At 47.7% G+C, this 17,148-nt stretch overlaps 1 protein-coding gene across 1 annotated transcript in view; it reads right to left on the bottom strand.

The window, feature by feature from the left end:
• Window positions 1-17,148, bottom strand: part of lrrc24 (leucine rich repeat containing 24) — an 86,392-nt gene that overhangs the window by 32,817 nt on the left and 36,427 nt on the right. The window contains exons 2-4 of the mRNA XM_068052242.1: window positions 4,885-5,052; window positions 2,204-2,482; window positions 552-720 (exon numbers count right to left, since the gene is read on the bottom strand). Coding sequence (XP_067908343.1) covers window positions 552-720; window positions 2,204-2,482; window positions 4,885-5,052 — 616 coding nt within the window. The remainder of the gene's footprint in view (window positions 1-551; window positions 721-2,203; window positions 2,483-4,884; window positions 5,053-17,148) is intronic.

The following is a 17,148-nucleotide window of genomic DNA, read 5'->3' as shown; positions in this document are numbered from 1 at the left end:
CCCCGTCTCTCACACCGTGTGGGTTATCACTGTAAATAACCCCGTCTCTCACACCGTGTGGGTTATCACTGTAAATAACCCCGTCTCTCACACCGTGTGGGTTATCACTGGAAATAACCCCGTCTCTCACACCGTGTGGGTTAGCACTGTAAATAACCCCGTCTCTCACACCGTGTGGGTTATCACTGTAAATAACCCCGTCTCTCACACCGTGTGGGTTATCACTGTAAATAACCCCGTCTCTCACACCGTGTGGGTTATCACTGTAAATAACCCCGTCTCTCACACCGTGTGGGTTATCACTGTAAATAACCCCGTCTCTCACACCGTGTGGGTTATCACTGTAAATAACCCCGTCTCTCACACCGCGTGGGTTATCACTGTAAATAACCCCGTCTCTCACACCGTGTGGGGTATCACTGTAAATAACCCCGTCTCTCACACCGTGTAGGGTATCACTGTAAAGTGATACCCCCACATCAAACCCCATGTGAACATATCTGTTAATCTCACAGCTGGTTTGAGGAGAGGTTGTAAGGCCATTTTCTCACCAGTCAGTCGGAGCTCCTGGAGGCTTCTCAGGGGTTGGATCACTGCCTGGTGAAGAGTATTGAGGCTGTTGCTGCTTATGTCCAGCAAGGCCAGCGAGGAGAGTCCCACGAAAGCTTGGTCAGCCAAGGAGTGGAGGTCATTCTCCTGGAGATGGAGCTCCTGTAACCTCTGGAAGAGAAACATCGAATGATTGAAAAAACCAAGCTTCAGGCTTTTAAATAAAAGCAAAATACTGCAAATGCTGGAAATCAAATAAAAACAAGAAATGCTGGAAATACTCAGCAGGTCTGGCAGCATCTGTGGAGAGAGAAGCAGAGTTAACGTTTCAGGTCAGCGACCCTTCATCAGAACTGCTTTTCAAACCTGATTTCTGAGCACTCATTGCTGCTTCCTCATTTACTTCACTCTGCTCAGTGTGATATTCCATACCATGGGCATCCGCCTTTCACCCTTTCACCCTCCGCCTTTCACCCTCCGCCCCTCAACCTCCTCTCTTCACCTACTCCCCTCTCGCCTCACCCCAGGTTTCTCAACAAAAGGTCATGAACTGAGGTATTTAAAAAATAATATTTTAGAACATTTCTCGTGTTGATAACCGTGCTCCCAGACTATCGATGTCTCTCCTGCTGATTTCCCCTGCTTCATGGGGAAGTGGCTGATTTTTGTTTAGGCCAGTGCCAGGCCTCCCCTCTGTCCAGTGCCAGGCCAACCCTCCATCCAGTGCCAGGCCACCCCTCCGTCCAGTGCCAGGCCACCCCTCCGTCCAGTGCCAGGCCACCCCTCCGTCCAGTGCCAGGCTGCCACTCCGTCCAGACCCAGACCACCCTCTGTCCAGTGCCAGGCCACCACTCTGTCCAGTGCTTGGCCAGTGCCAGGCCACCCCTCCGTCCAGTGCCAGGCCACCCCTCCGTCCAGTGCTTGGCCAGTGCCAGGCCACCCCTCTGTCCAGTGCCAGGCCACCACTCCGTCCAGTGCCAGGCCACCACTCCGTCCAGTGCTTGGCCAGTGCCAGGCCACCCCTCTGTCCAGTCCCAGACCACCCCTCTGTCCAGTCCCAGACCACCCCTCCGTCCAGTGCCAGGCCGCCACACTGTCCAGTGCCAAACCACCCCTCCATCCAGTGCCAGACCACCCCTCTGTCCAGTGCCAGGCCAGTGCCAGGTCATCCCTCTGTCCATTGCCAGGCCACCACTCCGTCTAGTCCCAGACCACCCCTCCATCCAGTGCCAGACCACCCCTCTGTCCAGTGCCAGGCTGCCACTCTGTCTAGTCCCAGACCACCCCTCCATCCAGTGCCAGACCACCCCTCTGTCCAGTGCCAGGCCAGTCCCAGACCACCCCTCTGTCCAGAGCCAGGCCACCCCTCTGTCCAGTGCCAGGCCAGTCCCAGACCACCCCTCTGTCCAGTGCCAGGTCACCCCTCTGTCCAGTGCCAGGCCTCCACTCCATCCAGTGCCCTCTCCCCACATTACCCACTCTCCCTCTCAGTGACCTTCCCCCACTGCCCACTCTCCCCTTAGTGCCCACCCTCCCTCCTCAGTACCCATACCCCAGTGCCCAGTCTCCGCCCCCCCCCCTGCCCCCGGCACAGCCCTCTCTCTCTCCCCCCACCCACCCCCCAACTACCAACTCCCCCCTCTGCACGTAGTACCTGAAGCCCATGAAAGGTGAAGTCTGCCAGCTGGGTGATGTGGTTTCCTGCCAAGTACAAGACCCGCAGGTGACCCAATCCTTCGAAGATGCTGCGGTTCAGCTGCTGGATCCGGTTGCCGTTCAGTGCCAGCTCCACCAGGAGGTGTTGCCCAGACAGGGCCCCAGGTTCAATGGTGCTGAGGCTGTTATTTTGAATGTAGAGGTTCTGGAGTTTGGAGAGATGGGAAAAGTCCTGCTGGCTGATGCGAGTGATGTCATTGTCTTGCAGGAATAATGTCTGAGACAATCGAACAAAACCCCAGTTAGCTCATAGAGGCAGACGGGGAAAGGGCAGACGGGGAAGGGCAGACGGGGAAACCTCATGAACAAGCAGACAAAGTTCAGTGCCAGGCCACCCCTCCATCCAGTGCCAGAGTGACAGAGTCTGGAAGCAGCAGAAAAGCAGGCTGAAACAGATGGGCAGAGAGGATAAAACAAGCAGTAAAACAACACAAAATAAGCAGAGAAATATTGTAGAACAAAAAGGCACAGAATGTGAAACAAGCATGGAAACAGTATGTAACAGGGAGAGACTGAGCATAGTACAAACAGAGAAAGAGGTCACAGCACAAAATATTGCTTCAACATTAAATCTACATTCAGAGGATTTTTTTCCGTGTTCATCATAGTAAAGGATGCCAATGTGAAAATGGAACATTTTCAAACTTTCTTCCCCAAACAGCCTCAGACCATGCTCAGTTTAAATGAGGGTGCAATGTCCTGTAATACCCTACCTAACACTGTGGGAGTACCATCACTGTACAGACTGCAGTGATTCTAAAAGAAGATTCACCTGCACCTTTCTCAAGGGCAACTATGAATGGATGATAAATGTAGCTTTACCAACATGACCCACATCCCATAAACAAATGAAAAGAAATAAATACATTTTCTTCCACTCTTTCCTAATGGCAGCCTCGTACAATTACTCTGCATCATGATATTTAGGATTTGATGCTAGAATTTCTCAGGTTCAGCCTCACTGGCCTCTCCCATAAGCAGGCCTCAAATCCCTTATAATCTGGAACGCATCCTTTTCTTCCCTTTATCTAATAAAACAGGGATGGTAACAGAGAACCTTTGCTCCTTATACTACATGCCACCCCCTGAAATCTCCACTCTTTGAGGAAGGGCGGCACAGTGGCGCAGTGGTTAGCACCGCAGCCTCACAGCTCCAGCGACCCGGGTTCAATTCTGGGTACTGCCTGTGTGGAGTTTACAAGTTCTCCCTGTGTCTGCGTGGGTTTTTGCCGGGTGCTCCGGTTTCCTCCCACAGCCAAAGACTTGCAGGTGATAGGTAAATTGGCCATTGTAAATTGCCCCTAGTGTAGGTAGGTGGTAGTGAATATGGGATTACTGTAGGGTTAGTATAAGTGGGTGATTGTTGGTCGGCACAGACTCGGTGGGCCGAAGGGCCTGTTTCAGTGCTGTATCTCTAAATAAATAAATAAAGTTATACTCTCCCAAGATGGGGAACAGCTTTAGTAAGTCCACTGGTTTCACAGCACAGAAGGAAGCCATTCAGTCTCCCATGCTTGTACCAGTTTGCTGACAAAGCTGTGCACTTGTCCCATTCCTCTGCCCACATTTATGTTTATCCACTACCCTTTCTCAGTCCTGATTCATTGGGTAACATTCTCTCCTCTGAACCAGAAGTTTGTGGGTTCAAGCCCCACACCAGAGACTTGATCATAAAATCTAAGTTGGCATACAGTACTAAAGGGAGTGCTGCACTGTCGGAGGTGCCATTTTCAGATGAGACATTAAACCGAAGTCCCATCTGCCCTCTCGAGTGGATGTAAAAGATCCAATGGGACTACTTGAAGAACAGGGGACATTTTCCCTAGTGTCCTGGTCAATAATTATTCATCAACCAATACCTAAAAACAGATTAACTGGTCATTATCATATTGCTGTTTGTGGCTGTGTGTTGTGCACAAATTGTCTGTAAATCGCTTTGGGACCTCCTGGAGTTGTGAAAAATGCTATATAAATGCAAGACATTCTTTCTTATATAAGCTACTATGGATTCTAATTCCCCCCAAATTTCTGATGGGTATTCTAGATCCTAACAAGACTCTGCATTAACATAAAACCAGTTCAGATGCAAGTTCTGAAATGTTGACTTTGCTTCTCTCTCCACCGATGCTACCAGACCTGCTGAGTATTTCCAGCAATTTTGTTTTTGTTTCTGCATTAACATAATTCTCCTATCATCTTCCTTTGTGTTTTTATTAAGGTACATAGGAAATAGGAGCAGGAGTAGGCCATTTGGCCCCTCAAGCCTGCTCCAGCATTCATCTAGATCATGGTTGATCTTCCATCTCAACGCTATTTTCCTTCACTATCCCCATATCTTTTGATATCTTTAATATCTCGAAATCTATTGATCTCTGTCTTGTTTACTCAATAATTGAGCCTCCACAACCTCTGGGGCAGAGAATTCCACAGATTCACCACCCTCCAACTGAAGAAATGCCTCCTCATCTCAGTCCTAAATGACCTACCCCTTATTCTGAGACTGAGGGGATTAAATTTATTGCCTCTCGGTGCTGACTCAGTGAGAATGGACTTTCTGCATTATGAACCACATGGGACAGTACAAGTGGAACTGCTGCACCAATCAGCTCGTGAAGTTACCTGGGTGAAAGCAGGAATATTCGATGGCACAGTTGTCAACCCCAGAGATCCACATTCCACCGTTGTACTATAGCATCGACATCCTGCCAGACAGCCCTGGGACCTAAGCACCTGCAGGCTGAGTATTACAAGTGTGTTGATGAAATCCATTGGGTCACAGTGGATCACCTGTGTGTAAATAAATAGCAGAGCAATTAATATCTCAATACATTCACTCCTCACTTAAAGGATCCTTCCAACAATGATGCTAACTGTTGGTCTGCATGTCATTTTAATTTCTCTGAGTTGCTGTCATGCTCATCCCCTTGTTCCCATCTTCTTGAACCGCTGCAGTCCATGTGGGGTAGATACACCCACAGTGTTGTTAGGGAGTTCCAGGATTTTGACCCAGCGACAGTGAAGGAACGGTGATATCGTTCCAAGTCAGGATGGTGTGTAGCTTGGAGGGGAACTTGCAGGTGGTGGTGTTCACAAGTACTCCATTGGCTGTTAAGTGCTTTGGGATATCCTGAGGATGTGAAAGGTGCTACATAAATACCAGTTTTTCATTTCACTAAGTGTATATTGGATGCATTTTGCAGTCATTCAGTCATTGTGCAGAGTCTCACTTCCTGGGAACAAAGATTGGAAAAGCAGTCGCTGAGGTCTGTGCACCTGAACCAACAGTTTGAGGATTAACTTTTAGGCTGCGTTCCCATCGAGTGTGGCCCCTGATGGAAGAAAAGCTCTCTATGAAGGAGGAAATGTGAAATGCAAGGATCTAATCGACTCTGAGCAGCAACACTGGGGAGATTCATGTCCCTTCTGCCCCGGTCACTGGATTAAAATCCTGGAACTCCCTCCCTAACGGCACTGTGGGAGCACCTTCACCACAGTGGTTCAAGAAGGCAGCTCACCACCACCTTCTTAAGGGCATTTAGGGAAGAGCAATAAATGCTGGCCTTGTCAGTGACACCCATATCCCGGGAATCATATTACTATAAAAGGGCTGACACTGAGCTGTACAGTTCTATACAGGACTGAATCATTCCTCGATGCATGTTGTATACGTACAGAAGCTGAGACACAATTCGTACAGTACCAGACAGGCCTGAATCAATTCCCACTGTGCACGATAGCTTCAGTCTGAGACAGTCCTCAGGGTTCAGGATTAAGTACACACCTCTCACCTGCTCCAGTCACTTGCTGCTTGAAGCTGTTTGACGGTGTGATAAACTGAACAGGATATCACCTTTCTTCTCCCAATAAATCCAGAACTGTAAGCGCACACAGCTCATCACGAACCAACACTCCCTACTGTATTCTGACCTTCGATGTCAGGCTGGATTTTATTGCTTCCTGTTTGTGAAACTGTAGTAAGCAGCTACTGTGTACCTTGCACTGTAATATTGTATTTACGCCACACCCTTATGAATCAGTTGGTGCCCCACAAGTGCAGGAGAATAAATTGCACTTTCTCAAGACAAGTCCCTGTTTGAAAATCGCCCACTGCCACCAGCCATGCCCGGGCTACCTATTGTGCCAGGCTGACGCACACAGCTCACGTGGATTTGGATTACAGGCTTAAATCTGGGAGGCAGCCCTCCGGTGGTATTTATCCTTTTCTTTGTAAATGATATTTTCTTAGTTATACTCTCAACACCTCCAACATGGTGGGTGGGCTCAGATAATAATAGGGCAGACAGCAGCCAGGGGCACTCACTGTGAATAAATAGCAAGCACGGAACTGGCAATACCCGTAACTGTTTTATAGAGCAGACCAGCACGCCAATTATGCCATGCGGACATGAGCGAGGAGATTTCAGTCTCTCATCAAACTCTGACAGGGACCGTTCAGTGCTCACAGTGCCTAATGCTTAATGCAAGAAAAATTCAATAGCATTCTCAAACTAGCCAACACACTACGCTTGCAGCCCCCTACCCCCATCTCCCCTCCTGTTGTGCCTGGTCCTTTGACTAACATGTATAAATTAAGGAGCAGTTACAGAGTCTGGGCAGCTCAGTCTCTAACAGTAATGATGTTGTCTGTGTGCAGAGGGAAGATTACAAGATGCTGAGGCAGAAAGGATGTGCCCTGTGCAATGGAGAAACAAACTGATGAAGCCGCTTCTCTCTCACTTCCTTTGAAAGCTCCAGAGACACAAGGCAGGTCTTTAATGTGCTTTGGGACATCTGAGGCTCATGAAAGGCGCAATATAAGTCTTCCTTTCTCTGCTTGCTCAGATCCCTTCCTCCTCTCTCCCCTTCTCCTTCCTCCTCTCTCCCATCCCTGCCCTTATTGACCCCACCCCTCCTGCATCTTCACCCTCACTGTCCCCCCTCCCTGCCCCTCAGTGTCATCGTGCTCTCACATTACCACACCAGGGCAGGCAATGTTGGGAGATGAAAGAGACACAGATTAAATGCAGGGAGATGCAAATATTCAAGCAATTGAGGTACTGTCCCCCTCTCTCTCTCATTGTGAAGCAATAATTTACAATGCTTCTTACAACAGTCCTTCTGCCAAGACAGAGAGAAAAAGATAGTTGTTTGTCTTTAACAGGTGTTATGAATGCTGGACTTTGTAATATGATTATGTTTAAAATAAAATTGTGCTTTTTAATGCAGTATAAAAGGATTTGGAGGAGACATGTGATCTCACACCAAGTCTGCCTAGAAACCAGCTAGGGTTTTGATTACCATGCAACCAAGGAACTGAGATCAAAGACCCTTTTGAAAGCAGACTGCAAGTTTTTAACACCTGATGGACAATAGGTTTCGATCTTGCAGACTCTCGGATTGTAAATAGGGAGCCAGGAGCTCTAAAAATGCAAATTCAAGTTGAAATTGCTAACACCTGGAAACAAAGGAAGACCCAGGTTGTTTTGATATGGCAAGACTTATGGACTCTGTCTACTGTAAAAAGAAAATGACTATTGACTTTTTATTCTGGATAAATTCAACAGGCTTTCCCAAGTCTGATCGACTGTAAGGGAGAAAAGAAGATATGAAGAAACCAGCAGGAGCTGCACAGCCTCAGGACAGAGAGAGAAAACAACTGCTCCCAGAGCACTGATACAGCAAGAGGCTGCTAAAACTTGAATCAGATTCAAAAGTTATGGTTTACAGCAGAGAAAAGACCAACAGGCTCAACAGAGATTGTCTTACTAACGGAAGTCCAGGTTGCGTGTGCTCGGAAGATGTGAGCAAAGAGGACATTAGCTTTGTTGACTACTGGGAGATCCAGTGCAACTGGGAGGAGTTTGGGACTTTTAACTACAAGGATACCTTTCTTTGTGATTCGGAGTATCAGCTACTTACAAAGTAATATTTAGTTAATGGGGATTCTTTCAGTTTAGTCATTATAATAATAAAAGTCTTAAAATGTGAGATCTTATCGTCCAATTCTTGAAATTGGTCTGGGGGTTCATATCTCATATTTTTCACATTCGTGATCTCACTGATGTCATAACAGGCCAGACCAGGTAAGGGTGACAGATTCCCTGGAGTTAGGTCACAAATCAGTCACGATCTCATTGAATGGCAGAACTGGCTCAAGGGTCTAAATGACCTCCTCATGTCCCTATGTTCCCTTCACTGAAGGATATTAATATATAGTCATAGTCATATCAGTTGTGCTTTTTAAAAAAAGAGTTCAGCAGCTTTCACGGTCCTTTTCTGTTTCCTGGTGAAGCCAAGTAATGTTTATAAATTCAGTTTCACAATTAGCTAGGGTGGAATTTGAGCTCAGGACCTCATTGTTGACTAGCCCAGTACCATAGCCAGAACAGGACTCTACCTGGGACATTATTCAGAAGAAGGGATAACGGGAACATTTGGAACAGAGAAAGGTATTGGGACTCCAGCAGTCAGAGTGGGAGGAAAGTGATAGGATTGCTTGTCAGAGAGAGGGAGGGAGGAAAAGAACTTTCAGGCAGATCCAGGATCCATCAGGCTTCCACCCCACTTACATTCAGTTTGGGGGTCAGCAGTGGAGGGGTGAGTGGGGGGATTGGGTAAGCTTTCTGCCAGCCAAGCCTATATTTCAGAAGGTTCCCAGCTACCCCTCATTACACCCTCATCAGGTGCAGTGTAACTCTGAGTGCTGAGTTTAATGTCCCAGGATTAGATTAGTGGAAGGTGATTGATCGTGGAGGACAGTGAACAATATTACAGATGTGGCCACGGGTAAGCAGCAGAGGTTGTAACGGTCTCAACTGAGGTCGTAACACAGGTGACTCAAAGGATGGGCATCTCTAACTGGTCAAATGCTCCAGGCAACATTGGAACCTTGTGACATGTGAAAGTTCCCTGTGCCAACACTGAGCTCTCCTCTTCACTGAGTTACAATCTAATCAGGAGAGGATTTGTGGTGACTGGGAAGTGGGACTAACTGTGTTGTTCTTGTATAGAGCTGGCACAGATACAATGGGCCGAATGGCCTCCTTCTGTGCTGTAACCATTCTATGATTTTAAAATGGGTCTGTTCAGTCCCCTCCAGACTAACTGTTCTGATCATAAAGGAAAAAAAAAGACTTGCATCGATAAAGCACCTTTCACAACCTCAGGCCATCCCAAAGTGCTTTACAGCCAATAAAGTACTTTTGAAGTGTAGTCACTGTTGTGATGTAGGAAACGTAGCAGGCAATTTTCACACAGCAAGATCAATGTTGGCCAGGACACTGGAGAGAACTCCCCTGTTCTTCTTTGAAATAGCACCATGCAATCTTTTATGTCCACCTAAGAGAGCAGACGGGGCTTTTGTTTAACATCTCATCCAAAGGATAGCACCTCTGACAACACAGTGTTCCATCAGTGTTACACTGGAGTATCAGCCTTGAATTTTGTGCTCAAATCCTGAAACAGGACTTGAACCCATAACCTTTGTACTCTGATGTGAGAGTGCTGGCTTCTAAGCCACAAACCAGGCAAGGGTGACAGGTTCTGAATTCTGATGTTCTGATGAAGGGTCACTGACCTGAAATGTTAACTCTGCTTCTCTCTCTCAACAGATGCTGCCAGACCTGCTGAGTATTTCCAGCATTTCCTGTTTTTATTTCAGATTTCCAGCATCCGCAGTATTTTGCTTTTATTATATAAGGGTGACAGATTCCCTGGAGTTAGATCACAAATCAGCCACGATCTCATTGAATGGTAGAACTGGCTCAAGGGTCTAAATGACCTCCTCGTGTCTCTATGTTCCCTTCACTGAAGGATATTAATATATAGTCATAGTCATATCAGTTGTGTTTTTTTATAGCTAACACCTCAAAGTTCATTGCACCATCTCTCAGCGTAACCCATACATTCCAGGAACTAAAAACTCTGGAACCTCTTACATCCCTCAATCTTTCCTCACCTTCCCAAACAAGATACACAGTTCTGAAGAAGGGTCACTGACCTGAAACGTTAACTCTGCTTCACTCTCCACAGATGCTGCCAGACCTGAGTTGTTCCAGCATTTCTTGTTTTTATTAAAAATCTTTCAACATTTTGACATTTTTCCATTGAATTTTCAAGCCTTGGCAGCTTTTTAGGAAGAGAGTTCCATGATTTCCACTACCCTTTGTGTGAAGAAGTGCTTCCTGAAATCACCCCCGAACGGCCTAGCTCTCGTTTTAAGATTGCTGGACTAAACTGCCTGATATTAGCACCAGTCTTTGATTGATGAACTTTCAGTGAGCTTTCATACAGGCCTGTACATTTTTTGACTCAGACTAACTGATTCAGCAAAGTGTTTAATATTAACTGGGAAGCTGGTGCGAGAAGACCCAAAGTATTGATCTCAGCAGAGTGGAGTCCTGCTGGATTTGTCAAAGACGACATACACAGATTTGCTTGACAGGCTGTAGCATTGTTCAGAGGGGCTCTTAGATAAAAAAAAAGTCAACTTTGTTCCAATGGACTCCAGCGGAGAGTTAAACGTTATGAGCAGCAGCTGGGTTTGAGTCCCCAAGTATTCCAATATTGCCAGACAAATCGCAAGAAGATGTAACAGGAAAATCAATGGTCCTCTCTCTATGTTGTCTTATCATTGTCTCTTCCCTGCCTCTGGAATCCTTTCTTTCTGCCTCAATTTCCTATCTTTGATGTCCTCTGTCATTGTTTTCTCTTATCTCACATTCTCTATCTTGTCTGTTCTTTCTGTATTACATCCTGTTACTCTCTCCCTATCTGATTTTCTCTATTTTGCCCTGTTGTATTGCTATCTGGTTAACTGTGAGAAAAATGGAAAATGCTGAAAATACTCAGCAGATCAGAAAGCATCTGTGAGAAGAGAAATGATTGATGAACTTTCATCATTGACCTGAAACGTTCACTCTTGTTTCTCTCTCCACGGATATTGCCTGAGTGTTTTTCCAGCATTTTCTGTTTTTCTTTCTGATTTCCAGCACTCGCAGTATTTTACCTTAGCTTGGCTCAGTGACAGCACTGTTACTTGTGAGTCAGAAGGTGGCAGAGTCCAAGACCTGAGTGCAGAATCTTGGCTGAAGCTCCAGTGCAGTACTGAGGGACAGCAGCACTGTCGGAGGTGCCATCTTTCAGGTGAGATGTTAAACAGAGGCCCTGCCTACCTGTTTAGTTGGAAGTAAAACATCTCATGGTATAATCCAAAGAAAAGCAGTGGGGTGATTCATATCACAGAATCATACAATCATAGAATGGTTACAGCACAGAGCAGGCCATTCGGTCTATATTACCGTGCCAGCTCTCTGCAAGAGCAACACAACTAGTCCCACTCCCCCGACCTTTCCCCACAAACATTTTCTCTTCAATTCTCTTCTGAAGGCCACGATTGAATCTGCCTCCATCACGCTCTCAAGCAGAGCATTCCAGGTCCTCACCACTCGATGTGTACAAAAGATTTTACTCATATCGCTGTTGATTCTTTTGCCAATTACTTCAAATCAGTGCTTGATTCTTCCACCCAATGGGAACAGTTTCTCTCTATCTATTCTGTCCAGCCCCCTCATGATTTTGAACACCTCAATCAAATTTCTTCTCAATCTTTTCTTCTCTAAGGAGAACAGCCCCAGCTTCTCCAATCTATCCACGTAACTGAAGTTCCTCTTCCCTGGCACTATTACCGTGAATCTTTACTGCACTCTCTCTAATGCCGTCACATACTTCCTAAAGTGTGGTGCCCAGAACTGGATACAATATTCCAGTTGAGGCTGAACCAGTGTTTTATACAGGTTCATCATAACTTCCTTGTTTTTGTACTCTATGTCCCTGTTTATAAAGCCCAGGATCCTGTCTGCCTTATTAACCACTTTTCCACCTGTCCGGCCACCTTCAATGATTTGTGCACATATACCCCCAGGTCCCTCTGCTCCTGCAACTCCTTCAGAACTGTATCTTTTATTTTTATACTGTCTCTCCTTGTTCTTCCTAACAAAATAAATCACTTCACACTTTTCTGCATTAAATTTCATCTGCCATGAGAATGGTTTCAGTTGATGTGGATCGATTGGAGAAGCTGGGACTGTTTTCCCTGGAGAAGAGAAGATTAAGATGAGATTTGATAGAGATGTTCAAAATCATGATGGGACTGGACAGAGTAGATAGAGAGAAACTGTTCCCATTGGTGGAAGAATCGAGAACCAGAGGGTCAGATTTAAGGTGATTGGCAAAAGAAGCAACAGTGACATGAGGAAAAATGTTTTTACACAGCGAGTGGTTAGGATCTGGAATGCACTGCCTGAGAGTGTGGTGGGGGGCAGATTCAATTAATCAGAAGAGAAAAGGATAATTATCTGAAGAGAAAAAAAATTGCAGGGCTACAGGGAAAGTGGGACTAGGTGAGTTGTTCTTGCAGAGAGCCAGCATGGAAATGATGGGCCAAATGGCCTTCTGCTGTGCTGTAGCCATTCTATGATTGTATGCCACTTGTTCTCCCCTTCCACCAGCCTGTGTCTCTTGAAGTCTATCACACTCAATGGGTGTTGTTGAGGTGTGGCCCTCTTGACTGTGTTGGCCCCAACCCCAAGATCAGGTGGAAAAGATTGGAAAGTCAGTTTGTCTTTCTGGCTGTTTTTTTCTGGGCTGCGATGGGAGTTTCAGGTCAGTCCAGCTAGGTTTCTACCTCTCACATGATAATGTGACCATGCTGTATCCTGATCACACTCTGATCCTGGGTGTAGTTTCACTGTAGTTGCTGCTGCTTTGCCCTGGAGGCTGATTGCAGCCTGGACACTGGGTTCTCGGGTAGATTTGCTGACTAATACTCCTCCCAGTGACCATATTGGCACGTTCTACACACGCCATCTCAGCTGGGAACTGAACTCAGCACCAACAGATCCCAGAGACAGGAACAATAGTTGTTCACCTGTCACTCAGGCAGCTAAAGCGGTTTGCTTGCTCTTTCCCCGGTGGAAGGCTGGGTGAGGGCAGAACACGGTATGTAACCAGATCAGGTATTGCATAACAACATCAGTAATAGGAGCAGGAGCGGGCCATTCGGCCCCTCGACCTTATTCTACCATTCAATGAGATCATGGCTGATCCTCAACTCCAACTCCACTTTCCTGATCCCTTTATCCCTTGATTCCTTTAGCATCCAGATATCTATCGATCTCAGTCTTTGGAGTACTGTGTGCAGTTCTGGTCACCACACTACAGGAAAGACGTGATTAAGCTAGAGAGGGTGCAGAAAAGATTCACAAGGATGTTGCCTGGTTTGGAGGGCTTGAGTTATAAAGAGAGATTGGATAGGCTGGGTCTGTTTTCCCTGGAGCGAAGGAGGCTGAGAGGGGACATGATAGAGGTATATAAAATTATGAGAGGCATAGATAAGGTAGATAGCCAGAGTCTGTTTCCCATGGTAGGGGTGACTAAAACTAGAGGGCATAGATTTAAGGTGAGAGGGAGGAGGTTTAAAGAGGTTCAAATGGGTAAATTTTTCACACAAAGAATAGTGGGTATCTGGAATGAGCTGCCAGAGGAGGTGGTGGAGGCAGGAACAGTAGCAACATTTAAGAGGCATCTGGACAGATACTTGAATGAGCAAGGCATAGAGGGATATGGAATTAATGCAGGCAGGTGGGATTAGTATAGATAGACATTATGGTCGGCATGAACGCGGTGGGCCGAAGGGCCTGTTTCTATGCTGTATGACTCTCTGACTCTATGACTATCCTCCTCACTAGGTTCACCCAGTTCATGTACCGACCACCTCCAGGCGTGTATCCATTGTCTCTCGAGATAAGGAGGCCCAAAAGAAGGTTCACCCAGTGTCCTGACCGACATTTCTCCTTCCATCAGCACCACAAATCAGTGAACTGGTCATTCATCTAATTGATTGTGGAAGCTTGCTGTGCACAATTTGGCTTGCAGTTGTCTTCAAAAATAACACTGCCAACATTTCTAAAACAAGTCACTGGCTGAGAAGCTCGTTTGAATAGCTGGGTTAGGGAAATGGGATTTATTTCTCTTTTACTTCCTCTCTCTATCTTCTTTCTGTTACTAGTTTTTCTAAGTTGACCCACATGTCTGTAAACAGCAAGGCCTGAGAAAGGAGAAAGTTCACCCGCTCACTCAGTTCGTTTATCTAGACCAAAGACAGACGTGCATTTATATAGTGCCTTTCAGGACCTCAGAGCATTCCAAAGTGCTTTACAGCCAATGAAATATTTTTGAAGTGTAGTCACTGTTGGAATGTAAGAAACTCAGCAACCAATTAGCACAAAGCAAAATGCCACAAACAGCAATGTGATAATGACCAGATAATCTGTTTCTTAGTGATGTTGGTTGAATAAATATTGGTGAGGACGTTGGAGAGAGATCCTCTTCTTTGCCACGGACCCTCCTGTCCACCTGAGAAGGCAGACGGGACCTTGGTTTAACATCATATCTGAAAGAGAGCAACGTTCACAATGCAGCACTCCCTCAGTACTGACCCTCCGACAGTGCAGCACTCCCTCAGTACTGACCCTCCGACAGTGCAGCACTCCCTCAGTACTGACCCTCCGACAGTGCAGCACTCCCTCAGTACTGACTCTCTGACAGTGCCGCACTCCCTCAGTACTGACCCTCCGACAGTGCAGCACTCCCTCAGTACTGACCCTCCGACAGTGCAGCACTCCCTCAGTACTGACCCTCCAACAGTGCAACGCTCCCTCAGTACTGGCCTCCGACAGTGCAACGCTCCCTCAGTACTGCCCTCCGACAGTGCGGCGCTCCCTCAGTACTGCCCTCCGACACTGCAGCGCTCCCTCAGTACCGACCCTCCAACACAGCAGCGCTCCCTCAGTACCGACCCTCCAACAGTGCAGCGCTCCCTCAGTACCAACCCTCCGACAGTGCAGCACTCCCTCAGTACTGACCCCCTCTGGACTTTACAGCGCTCCCTCAGTACCGACCCTCCGACAGTGCAGCGCTCCCTCAGTACCGACCCTCCGAACGTGCAGCGCTCCCTCAGGACCGACCCTCCGACAGTGCAGCACTCCCTCAGTACTGACCCTCCGACAGTGCAGCGCTCCCTCAGTACAGACCCTCCGAACGTGCAGCGCTCCCTCAGGACCGACCCTCCGACAGAGCAGCGCTCCCTCAGTACTGACCCTCCGACAGTGCAGCGCTCCCTCAGTACCGACCCTCCGAACGTGCAGCGCTCCCTCAGGACCGAACCTCCGACAGTGCAGCACTCCCTCAGTACTGACCCTCCGACAGTGCAGCGCTCCCTCAGTACCGACCCTCCGAACGTGCAGCGCTCCCTCAGGACCGACCCTCCGACAGTGCAGCACTCCCTCAGTACTGACCCTCCGACAGAGCAGCGCTCCCTCAGTACTGACCCTCCGACAGTGCAGCACTCCCTCACCACTGACCCTCCGACAGTGCAGCACTCCCTCACCACTGACCATCCGACAGTGCAGCACTCCCTCACTACTGACCCTCCAACAGTGCAGCACTCCCTCAGTACTGACCCTCCGACAGAGCAGCACTCCCTCAGTCCTGTCCCTCCGACAGAGCAGCACTCCCTCAGTACTGACTGTCCGACAGTGCAGCACACCCTCAGTGCTGACCCTCCGACAGTGCAGCACACCCTCAGTGCTGACCCTCCGACAGTGCAGCACTCCCTCAGTACTGACCCCCTCTGGACTTTACAGCGCTCCCTCAGTACCGACCCTCCGACAGTGCAGCGCTCCCTCAGTACCGACCCTCCGAACGTGCAGCGCTCCCTCAGTACCGACCCTCCGACGGTGCAGTTCTCCCTCAGGACCGACCCTCCGACTGTGTACGACGAACAAAGAACAGTACAGCACAGGAACAGGCCATTCGGCCCTCCAAGCCTGCGCCGATCTTGATGCCTGCCTAAACTAACACCTTCTGCTCTTCCGGGGCCCATATCCCTCTATTCCCTTCCTATTCATGTATTTGTCAAGATGTCTCTTAAATGTCGCTATCGTATCTGCTTCCACCACCTCCCCCGGCAGCAAGTTCCAGGCACTCACCACCCCCTGTGTAAAAAACGTGCCTTGCACATCCCCTTCTAAACTTTGCCTCTCGCACCTTAAACCTATGTCCCCTAGTAACTGACTCTTCCACCCTGGGAAAAAGCTTCTGACTATCCACTCTGTCCATGCCACTCATAACTTTGTAAACCTCTATCATGTCGCCCCTCCACCTCCGTCGTTCCAGTGAAAACAATCCAAGTTTTTCTAACCTCTCCTCATAGCTAATGCCCTCCAGACCAGGCAACATCCTGGTAAACCTCTTCTGTACCCTCTCCAAAGCCTCCACATCCTTCTGGTAGTGTGGCGACCAGAATTGCACGCAATATTCTAAGTGTGGCCTAACTAAGGTTCTGTACAGCTGCAACATGACTTGCCTATTTTTATACTCTATGCCCCGACCGATGAAGGCAAGCATGCCGTATGCCTTCTTGACTACCTTATCCACCTGCGTTGCCACTTTCAGTGACCTGTGGACCTGTACGCCCAGATCTCTCTGCCTGTCAATACTCCTAAGGGTTCTGCCATTTACTGTATACCTCCCACCTGCATTAGACCTTCTAAAATGCATTACCTCACATTTGTCTGGATTAAACTCCATCTGCCATTTCTCCGCCCAAGTCTCCAACCGATCTATATCCTGCTGTATCCTCTGACAACCCTCATCATTATCCGCAATTCCACCAACCTTTGTGTCGTCCGCAAACTTACTAATCAGACCAGCTACATTTTCCTCCAAATCATTTATATATACTACAAACAGCAAAGGTCCCAACACTGATCCCTGTGGAACACCACTAGTCACATCCCTCCATTCTGAAAAACACCCATCCAC

The sequence above is a fragment of the Heterodontus francisci genome, chromosome 2 (assembly GCF_036365525.1).
Source record: "Heterodontus francisci isolate sHetFra1 chromosome 2, sHetFra1.hap1, whole genome shotgun sequence".
Classification (NCBI taxonomy): domain Eukaryota; kingdom Metazoa; phylum Chordata; class Chondrichthyes; order Heterodontiformes; family Heterodontidae; genus Heterodontus; species Heterodontus francisci.
This window is presented reverse-complemented; position numbering and strand designations above follow the sequence as displayed.